The following is an 11,766-nucleotide window of genomic DNA, read 5'->3' as shown; positions in this document are numbered from 1 at the left end:
TTCACACACACGTCTGCGCTACAGCTGTTCACACACACGTCTGCGCTACAGCTGTTCACACACACACGTCTGCGCTACAGCTGTTCACACACACACGTCTGCGCTACAGCTGTTCACACACACGTCTGCGCTACAGCTGTTCACACACACGTCTGCGCTACAGCTGTTCACACACACGTCTGCGCTACAGCTGTTCACACACACACGTCTGCGCTACAGCTGTTCACACACACGTCTGCGCTACAGCTGTTCACACACACACGTCTGCGCTACAGCTGTTCACACACACACGTCTGCGCTACAGCTGTTCACACACACGTCTGCGCTACAGCTGTTCGCACACACGTCTGCGCTACAGCTGTTCGCACACACGTCTGCGCTACAGCTGTTCGCACACACGTCTGCGCTACAGCTGTTCACACACACAGCTGCACTGGGCTGGAATAAAAAATACCAGCCTGACAAGAAATAAGAGACATTATCAAACGATCAGCTGTTTAAACGGGACTCTACCAAAACATTTACTCTTCATCAGGAAGTTCCACTAAATAATTTAATTCTCCACTAAAATGCTGCTGTTCAGCAGGTCGGCTTGGCAGCTTCCCCCGGAGGAGTTTCTACAGTAAAGCTGATTGGTTCTCCAGCAGCAGGTCAGCTGATGTTCGAGACTGGAGCGGATAACCGTCAGGTCTGAGTGACTTGGAGGGAGGGACTTTCCAAAACACACTAAAGTCTTCTTAAATAATGTAAACATGTACATCTTAATGGGAGGTCAGAAAAACGACACTCCCCATTTCTATTTATAGAAAACAAAACACTAAAGTATTACTGGAGCATCGCCCGGATGTTCTTCGGAGTGGACTCGTCATTCAGGTGTTTTGTGGTGAATCTGAGGAGACATGAGGACAGAGTTAGGACAACGTCTCAGAAACAGACAAACACCTCCCTAGCCTCTACAGGTGTGTGTGTGTGTGTGTGTGTGGGGGGGGGGGGGTTCTTCGCTAATCTTCCTGGTTCTGACATCACAATAAGGAACACCAAACTCTGACAGAAAACGGTTTTCATAAAGGCAGCAGAGACCCGCGAGGCCGGACAGAAGGATGCAGAAGACAAGGACCGTCACAACACAACAAAAGCTGCCAAACCTTCAGATATGATGATGCAGACCTTTAATGGTCTTAGTTTGGGGAGGGGGACAAGGGGTGTACATCTTTTCTGGAGGGGTGGCCAGTGCCCCTCCCCCCGCCTGACCAGGTGGACGTAGCTGCAGGCTAGCAGAAGAGCGTCATGATGCTAAGGAGAGCAGAAACGTCCACGTCCTAGCCCGTCTACAAGTCATCACGTTTATGTTGAAATAACTATGAACAGGGTTTGCTCTGGTTAGCATGCTAAGCTAATGGAGGTTAGTGATTATTTTTAGTGTGTTGCTCTGAACAGACCCATGTCACAGCATCAATCATACATTCAGGTGTTAGGAGTGATGATCAGGCTTATACTGGCCAGAAATGGAAGTCCATCAGCCCCACCATGAATAACCTTCACCAGCAGCCACTGGTGGTGCGGCCCAGGAACAGGAACCTACTTGAGTGCGTTCAGAAGGCCCTCGACATTGTCTGCTGGCTGGTCCTTCAGAACTTTTATGCAACCCTTCATCTGAAAAACATGACCAAATCATTTCAATAGAAAGGATGTTGGTGCTCCAGTTACAGAACCTGCACAGAGTTCATGTCTTACATCGATCTTTGAGGACTTGTTAAAGGCGCCGTTAGGGTGGACGTGGTCATAAAGGATGATGACTCCAACCATCACCCTCATGCAAAACAAGAGCGTTTCATTGCTGCTGAAGCGACTCGAGTACTCCCTAAAAAGCCACAGGAAGAGGAACTGGATCAGAGAACGAGACCTGGATCTAAAGGTGTGCAGACTTGTGAAGTCCAAAACACCAAATGGCTTCTGAGAGTGTGAGGATAAAGACTCACGGCGTCTCCAGCATGACCTTGCAGACGCTGGCCATGGTGCTGAGGCAGTCGGTCGTGTTATCCAGTGGAAGAGTTTTGTTCTACGCACACGAGATCAGAATCATTATTACAGATCTATTAAAACTATTAGCGTCGTCTTTAATCAAAAATGAGGGTTCTGTCATATTTACAGGATTCTTACAGGTTTTCCACACTTTAAGAATTTTCTATGTAAATTTCCCAACTTTTCAAGCACCGTACGGCAAAAACAACACAACACATAAGGAATACAGAGAAGTTTCACCTCATGTCACATTTATCGGTCCTGTCCAATCACAGGACTGGAACTTGGGCCGGACCATGTGATCTTGAATGATTGGAATCAGGTGAAGCGCCATGTTTAGGCAAAAGGATCGCTCTCGAGTTTTTGTTAAAAAAAAGTTGGTTGATCTTATTTACAAAACTGTTCAGTTTATTTCTCAAGCATTTTCAAGGATTTCAAGCACCTGCAGAAACCCTGTTATTATGATTGGGGCATCGGTATCTCAGGAGCCAGAGAGGGTTGCCCTGTGAACCCAGCTCTGCCAGGCGTATTCTGCTGTTGTGTCCTTGGGCAAGACACCACCCAACATGCCTGTGTTGGTGGTGGTCAGAGGGGCTGATGGTGCAAACTGCAGACTTGCCTCAGTCAACCGCCCCAGGGTGGCTGTGGCTACATAGTAACTCACCATCACCGGCAGTGTGTGAATAATGGAAGTGCTTTGAGAGCCTAGAAAAGTTCTACATAAATCCAATCAATTATTATTATTATTATTATTATTATTACTGTTACTATTATATTATTACTGTTACTATTATTATTATTGTATTATTATTATTGTTATTATTATAGTTATATTATAATTATTATTGCTATTATTATTATTCCTATTATTATTATTATTATTATTATTTTGTATATTTGTATGCTTTCACTGAAGTGCCAGAATCAGTCCATGCTTCTTACCCCCAAATTCCACTACCTCCGCTCCGCTGCGCTCCGCTCCGACACGAACGCCGGAGCAAAATCGGTCCCGTTGTAGTCAATCAGAGCAATTCCACTACTGCGGCCGTGCTCCGGCGGTGCGGCGCCGTGCGCCGCCCTCTGTTCCGGCATCCGGCAAAAATAGAATAGATCCTTAAGGCAGTTTCAGGGTTAGTTTATGAAAAGCGTCCTTCTGATGATGTGGGCACTTCCGAGAAGTACAATCTTCTGGATTTCTTGGACAGTTGGGTTTCCAGGAATCTGTTTTGTTCTCTTTTCCAGTCCCTTCTTGTTCTTCTTTATTATTTTTATTATTATTATGAATACTATAATTATGATTACTATTACTATTATTATTATATTACTATTATTATTAATACTATTATTATGATTATTACTACTATTATTACTATTATTATTATTACTAGTATTACTATTATTATTATTATTATTATTATGATTATTACTATTATTATTATTACTATTATTATTATTATTATGATTATTACTACTATTATTACTATTATTATTATTACTAGTATTACTATTATTATTATTATGATTATTACTATTATTATTATTACTATTATTATGATTATTACAATTATTATTATTATGATTATGATTATTACTATTACTATTATTGTTATTATTATTATTATGATTATTACTATTATTATTATTATGATTATGATTATTACTATTACTATTATTATTATGATTATTACTATTATTATTATTATTACTATTATTATTAATACTATTATTATGATTATTACTACTATTATTACTATTATTATTATTACTAGTATTACTATTATTATTATTACTATTATGATTATTACTATTATTATTATTATTATTATTATTATTACTATTATTATAATTATTATGATTATTACTACTATTATTACTATTATTATTATTCCTAGTATTACTATTATTATTATTATTATTATGATTATTACTATTATTATTATTATGATTACTACTATTATTATTATTATTACTATTATTATTATGATTATTACTATTATTATTATTACTATTATTATTATGATTATTACTATTATTATTATTACTATTATTATTATTATTATTATTACTATTATTATTATTATGATTACTACTATTATTATTATTATTACTATTATTATTATGATTATTACTATTATTATTATTACTATTATTATGATTATGATTATTACTATTATTATTATTACTATTATTATTATTGTGATGATTATGATTATTACTATTACTATTATTATCATTATTATTATTATTATTATCATTACCACACAGCTGACATCTAATCAGACCAAAGATATCCAAAGGCAACCCTGACCCTCCTGGTGTAGGTAAATGCACTTCTGCAAATGTAAGTTTGCAACAACAACGTTTTAGCGGGATTTTCTCCTGCAAGCAAAAACAAGTTCCACACTTTTTCTAACGGTTCAAATCCAAAGCTACAACAGGCTGAGACCTGTAATCAGTTGTTCTTGTTCGGTTTCCTCTGCATTGTGCATCTTCAGGTCAGGTGAACTTCCTACTTATTTTTCCTTTTCTCTGTAGAAAACGGAGGGTAAATAGACTGCTGTGTAAACACACGCCTGTATGCTCCAGACCAGCTGCTTACACCACGTTAACCAAACTCTGATCGGGTCTAATCTTTCACCGTAAGTGTCTCAGGTTGTATGTTTAAAGTTAGAATATGGAACAGTTGAATCAAAAGCTATTTGTTTGTTTTAAATGACACCTCCAGGTGTGCAGAACCAATGTACAGGTTCTCCATTTAAAGCTATTTTTATTTTTATTTATTTAGTTTTTCCAAACCTTAACATTACAAATACAACGGACACGGATGAACTTCACACAAGGGGCGCATCTATCCGTTAACAGAAAAAATTTCAATAAATAAAAAATCAAACCAAGATTATAAAATAGAAAACAGGATTTCAGAGGTTTAAACAAATGGTCTGTATTTGATATAGCGCCTTCTAGAGTCCTGGAACCCCCCAAGGCGCTTTACAACACAATCAGTCATTCACCCACTGGTGGGGATGAGCTACGATGTAGCCACAGCTGCCCTGGGGCGCACCGACAGAGGCGAGGCTGCCGAGCACTGGCGCCACCGGTCCCTCTGACCACCACCAGCAGGCAAGGTGGGTTAAGTGTCTTGCCCAAGGACACAACGACAGCGACAGACTGAGCGGGGCTCGAACCTGCAACCTTCCAATTACGGGACGAGCTCTTGACTCCTGTGCCACCGTCGCCCACGGTAGACAAAATGAATCGTTTCCATTTGTCCCAAATCTTAACAAAAGTATCACGTTGCTTAGAGAACGTCATTTTCCCGTTTTAAACAGCCCACAGACGACCTCACGCCACTCGTCCACAGATGGAGGCAGCTAAACTCATACATGCGCTTGCTCTTTTTGTCCACATTTACTGAGAACAAACATCCAAACTAAAGTTCGTCCCATATGAGGGGAAGCTTAATGCTGAAAATAATCTAACTCAGAATTATTTGAAGCCCAGAAAGTGTTTACAGGACATGACCACTTCACCCCTTGGGCCCCACCATTTGTCCAGCAACTGGAGGAGTTGGAGTCATATTTACTTTATGCAGGTGTAATAAAACATCTGCAACGGCTTTTCCAGCCAAAACAGCTGGAGATGCTCCATTGTTGATACCAAGTATCATTTGTAATTCCCAAATTTGTTTCCTTTTTTCATCTTCCGGCCACTAGAGGGCCCCGTTGCGCTAAGAAGTCTGTTCAGCAAGGTGAGGCACTGTCAAGCAGCTGATTCTGAGCCCAGAAGATGTTCTTAAGTTAGATACCGTTGTAAGATAAACTCATGAGTGGAAATGAGTCCTTATCCTGTATGATGCGTCTGAGCGCGGTGCTGGACGTGTCCGCAGTGAACCAACATCCCAGCGACTGGAAATTAGACCTGTTGTTGCAGTACCACCTCTGAGTGTACGTGTTCCATAGTCAACCTTTAAGGTGGTATTTACGTATCTGATAACCTGAAAAGAGCTGAAATGTTAATATTTAGAATAAATATATAAAAAAAAACATTTTTAACACTCACAGGTAACCATTTTGACTTGAGGACAGAACGAAAACGTTTGAAAGTCTGCATTAAATTCTCATTTTAGGCCCACAAATGCCGTGTGTTGATGGTGCAGCAGAGTGGGGTACAAGAACACTTCCAGGTTTAGTCTGCATGACTAACTTGGTCATATTTAACAATAAGTAACTTGGTCTTTAAATAGAACTCAAATGACGTGTAGGCGCTCCCACCTCTGTCACAAAGTTTGTGGTTGCATTGCTGAGAGTTTTCAGCATGGGTGTGGCCTCGGCGTAGAACAGAGACATCTTATTGGCCATCTCGTTGTTGACTTGATTCTCAATGTCCAACTACAGGTGTAAACACAAACATGACTAGAAACAAAATCCTATTTGGACGGGAGTTGAAAACGTACTCTTACACTAAACATAATCCCTGCTTAGCTCACATTCATGTTGTTCAGCCGGTTTCGGCTGATGGTCCTTCTGTAGTAGCTGAAGTCGTTCTGGATGGCAGGAATCCTCATCTGGAGCCAGAAAAGCCAGACAATCTAAGCCAACACAGGACACACAACGCTGCACAGTTCAGTGTGTTCAGCAGACCTTGAGCTCATCAAAGCGGAGAGTGAAGTGGAGGATCTCGGCAAACTGCTTGGCAAGTGCCTGCTCCCTCTCCAGGTGCTGAGTAGGTGTGAGTGGAGGGCACGTCAGAGACTCCAACAAACTCTTCAGAGCCTCCTCTGAGAACAAAAGCATCACCTGCTCTCATTACCACTGAAGAAACGTAGGACTCAAAAAAGTAGATCACAGAGGAATCACCTCCGTTCTCATACCATGTTTATTACCACACACACACACACACACACACACACGCACACACACACACACACACACACACACACACACACACACACACACACACACACACACACACGCACGCACACGCACACACGCACACGCGCACACGCGCACACGCACACACGCACACACACACACACACACACACACACACGCGCACACACACACACGATAGCGATGCTCAGTATTGGCTTTTTTACTCTTAATTAAATACCACATTTTAAAAAATGTACTTCCTGTTTGGACCTCCAGGCTTCTGTAGTTGTTCATTTCAACTTATCAGTGATTTAAAGATTTCTACTTAAATTTATGTCTGGTTGTTAAATGGAAGAAAAGTAGAAATTCAGCCTCAATCTCATCAACATCAACCATCAAGTATCAGCAGATGTCCAAACGGTCTGGCATTTCTAAAACATAAACAACCTTTTTTTCTGTAAAAGGCAATCCACTGTTTCAATTTTATTCATCATGTGTCACCCCTACTGCACACCGGAAGCATCATGTGTCACCCCTACTGCACACTGGAAGAGTCATGTGTCACCCCTACTGCACACTGGAAGCATCATGTGTCACCCCTACTGCACACTGGAAGAGTCATGTGTCACCCCTACTGCACACCGGAAGAGTCATGTGTCACCCCTACTGCACACCGGAAGAGTCATGTGTCACCCCTACTGCACACTGGAAGCATCATGTGTCACCCCTACTGCACACTGGAAGCATCATGTGTCACCCCTACTGCACACTGGAAGAGTCATGTGTCACCCCTACTGCACACCGGAAGAGTCATGTGTCACCCCTACTGCACACCGGAAGAGTCATGTGTCACCCCTACTGCACACTGGAAGCGTCATGTGTCACCCCTACTGCACACCGGAAGCGTCATGTGTCACCCCTACTGCACACCGGAAGAGTCATGTGTCACCCCTACTGCACACTGGAAGCGTCATGTGTCACCCCTACTGCACACTGGAAGCATCATGTGTCACCCCTACTGCACACTGGAAGCATCATGTGTCACCCCTACTGCACACTGGAAGCATCATGTGTCACCCCTACTGCACACTGGAAGCATCATGTGTCACCCCTACTGCACACCGGAAGCATCATGTGTCACCCCTACTGCACACTGGAAGAGTCATGTGTCACCCCTACTGCACACCGGAAGAGTCATGTGTCACCCCTACTGCACACCGGAAGAGTCATGTGTCACCCCTACTGCACACTGGAAGCGTCATGTGTCACCCCTACTGCACACCGGAAGCGTCATGTGTCACCCCTACTGCACACCGGAAGAGTCATGTGTCACCCCTACTGCACACTGGAAGCGTCATGTGTCACCCCTACTGCACACCGGAAGAGTCATGTGTCACCCCTACTGCACACCGGAAGCGTCATGTGTCACCCCTACTGCACACCGGAAGAGTCATGTGTCACCCCTACTGCACACTGGAAGCGTCATGTGTCACCCCTACTGCACACCGGAAGCGTCATGTGTCACCCCTACTGCACACTGGAAGCATCATGTGTCACCCCTACTGCACACTGGAAGCATCATGTGTCACCCCTACTGCACACCGGAAGAGTCATGTGTCACCCCTACTGCACACTGGAAGCATCATGTGTCACCCCTACTGCACACTGGAAGCATCATGTGTCACCCCTACTGCACACCGGAAGAGTCATGTGTCACCCCTACTGCACACCGGAAGCATCATGTGTCACCCCTACTGCACACCGGAAGAGTCATGTGTCACCCCTACTGCACACTAGGGTTGTCACGGTAACCGGTATAGCGGTAAACCCCGGTAAAAAAGTTGACAATAAAAATAACCGTCCAGTTTTTAATAAACTATATTATCTCGGTGGGTTTACCGTGGCCTCGGTTTCGGCGCGATGACCCTTACCAGCCACCGTCGCTTCAGCTGAAGTTCCCGCTGCGCGCACACGCACTTTTTAGTTTGCAACGGCACCAAAACTTTGAAGCTGAAATAATGGCCGAAGGAGGAGACGGCAGCGCCCAGGACATCCATCAGCCCTCAAAGAAGACTAAATCGGAAGTATGGGCATATTCTGGATTTCTGAAAAATGCTGAGGGACAGTTAATAGAAGACGGCTATCCCGTTTGCAGAACGTGCAGGAAACAAGTGTCTGCAGAAGGCAGCAACACTTCAAATCTCATGGCACATCTGCGTGACGATCACCCACGTCTCCACAGCCGGTGCAAGGTAAGTTAGCATTAGCATTTTAGCTGAAATGCATGACGTGAGGACTTTTGGTTGAGGGAGAATGCAACGAGTCGCTATATACTGCAGCCGCAGCGCCCTCTGCCAGCATTTAAACCGTGTCACGGACACCCTGTTGCTGGATGAAGCATCTTATTTGTTGATGATGAAGAGAAATATACAATTAGTTCCTTGTCATTGATTTGTTTACTTATTCAATGCCATTAATACTTGAACATTTGGATTTGATTACATAGTGTAGTAGTTATTTTAGTAATTTGTTTAAAGTGGATATTTATTTTAAATACATATTTTTTAAGGTTGACTTGTACAGAGCTCAAGTCAAGTGTGGACTGGAGTTTTAGATTTTCATTTTGATAATGAAGAAAACAAGTATATGAGAAAACAAGTGGTGTTTCTTTGATTTGTTTACATATTGTTTATGTTTTGAATGTTTGGATTTGTATAATTTAAACCTGCACTGACTACTGTAACATGTTCCAGAAAAAGAAGCTATTTGTTCCTTTACTTGTGAAAAGTTGCACTTTTGCTAAGGCTTTGTGTTATTTTAGGTTTAATAAACATGTTAAACCTTTTCAGAACTATTTCAGTTTGTGTAGAACAGGACTATCAATGCTTTCTGAACATATGCAACACCGTTTAAAAAATACCGCAATAATACCGAAAACCGTGATAATTTTGGTCACAATAACCGTGAGGTTAAATTTTCATACCGTGACAACCCTACTGCACACTGGAAGCATCATGTGTCACCCCTACTGCACACCGGAAGAGTCATGTGTCACCCCTACTGCACACTGGAAGCGTCATGTGTCACCCCTACTGCACACTGGAAGAATCATGTGTCACCCCTACTGCACACCGGAAGCATCATGTGTCACCCCTACTGCACACCGGAAGCATCATGTGTCACCCCTACTGCACACCGGAAGCGTCATGTGTCACCCCTACTGCACACCGGAAGCATCATGTGTCACCCCTACTGCACACCGGAAGAGTCATGTGTCACCCCTACTGCACACCGGAAGCATCATGTGTCACCCCTACTGCACACCGGAAGAGTCATGTGTCACCCCTACTGCACACCGGAAGCATCATGTGTCACCCCTACTGCACACCGGAAGAGTCATGTGTCACCCCTACTGCACACCGGAAGCGTCATGTGTCACCCCTACTGCACACCGGAAGCATCATGTGTCACCCCTACTGCACACCGGAAGAGTCATGTGTCACCCCTACTGCACACCGGAAGCATCATGTGTCACCCCTACTGCACACCGGAAGAGTCATGTGTCACCCCTACTGCACACCGGAAGCATCATGTGTCACCCCTACTGCACACTGGAAGCATCATGTGTCACCCCTACTGCACACTGGAAGCATCATGTGTCACCCCTACTGCACACCGGAAGCATCATTTGTCACCCCTACTGCACACCGGAAGCATCATGTGTCACCCCTACTGCACACCGGAAGCATCATGTGTCACCCCTACTGCACACCGGAAGCATCATGTGTCACCCCTACTGCACACCGGAAGCGTCATGTGTCACCCCTACTGCACACTGGAAGCATCATGTGTCACCCCTACTGCACACTGGAAGCATCATGTGTCACCCCTACTGCACACCGGAAGCATCATGTGTCACCCCTACTGCACACCGGAAGCATCATGTGTCACCCCTACTGCACACCGGAAGCATCATGTGTCACCCCTACTGCACACCGGAAGAGTCATGTGTCACCCCTACTGCACACCGGAAGAGTCATGTGTCACCCCTACTGCACACCGGAAGCATCATGTGTCACCCCTACTGCACACCGGAAGCGTCATGTGTCACCCCTACTGCACACTGGAAGCATCATGTGTCACCCCTACTGCACACCGGAAGAGTCATGTGTCACCCCTACTGCACACCGGAAGCATCATGTGTCACCCCTACTGCACACTGGAAGCATCATGTGTCACCCCTACTGCACACTGGAAGCATCATGTGTCACCCCTACTGCACACCGGAAGCATCATTTGTCACCCCTACTGCACACCGGAAGCATCATGTGTCACCCCTACTGCACACCGGAAGCATCATGTGTCACCCCTACTGCACACCGGAAGCATCATGTGTCACCCCTACTGCACACCGGAAGCGTCATGTGTCACCCCTACTGCACACTGGAAGCATCATGTGTCACCCCTACTGCACACTGGAAGCATCATGTGTCACCCCTACTGCACACCGGAAGCATCATGTGTCACCCCTACTGCACACCGGAAGCATCATGTGTCACCCCTACTGCACACCGGAAGCATCATGTGTCACCCCTACTGCACACCGGAAGAGTCATGTGTCACCCCTACTGCACACCGGAAGAGTCATGTGTCACCCCTACTGCACACCGGAAGCATCATGTGTCACCCCTACTGCACACCGGAAGCGTCATGTGTCACCCCTACTGCACACTGGAAGCATCATGTGTCACCCCTACTGCACACCGGAAGAGTCATGTGTCACCCCTACTGCACACTGGAAGCGTCATGTGTCACCCCTACTGCACACTGGAAGCATCATGTGTCACCCCTACTGCACACTGGAAGCATCATG

At 44.3% G+C, this 11,766-nt stretch overlaps 1 protein-coding gene across 4 annotated transcripts in view; it reads right to left on the bottom strand.

Moving 5' to 3' along the window:
* Positions 1-450: 450 nt before the first annotated feature.
* fam49a (family with sequence similarity 49 member A) overlaps positions 451-11,766 on the bottom strand; it is a 57,975-nt gene continuing 46,659 nt past the window's right edge. For all 4 annotated transcript variants that reach the window (XM_015948353.3, XM_015948352.3, XM_015948354.3 and 1 more), the window contains 7 exons: positions 6,663-6,799; positions 6,509-6,586; positions 6,294-6,410; positions 1,980-2,059; positions 1,735-1,861; positions 1,583-1,653; positions 451-889 (listed from right to left, as the gene is read on the bottom strand). In XM_015948353.3, coding sequence (XP_015803839.1) covers positions 826-889; positions 1,583-1,653; positions 1,735-1,861; positions 1,980-2,059; positions 6,294-6,410; positions 6,509-6,586; positions 6,663-6,799 — 674 coding nt within the window. In that variant the 3' untranslated portion in view covers positions 451-825. The remainder of the gene's footprint in view (positions 890-1,582; positions 1,654-1,734; positions 1,862-1,979; positions 2,060-6,293; positions 6,411-6,508; positions 6,587-6,662; positions 6,800-11,766) is intronic.

This window comes from Nothobranchius furzeri, chromosome 2 (genome assembly GCF_043380555.1).
Source record: "Nothobranchius furzeri strain GRZ-AD chromosome 2, NfurGRZ-RIMD1, whole genome shotgun sequence".
Taxonomy (NCBI): Eukaryota; Metazoa; Chordata; class Actinopteri; order Cyprinodontiformes; family Nothobranchiidae; genus Nothobranchius; species Nothobranchius furzeri.
Note: the sequence above shows the minus strand (reverse complement) of the source record. Positions and strands in the feature narration are given on the sequence as shown.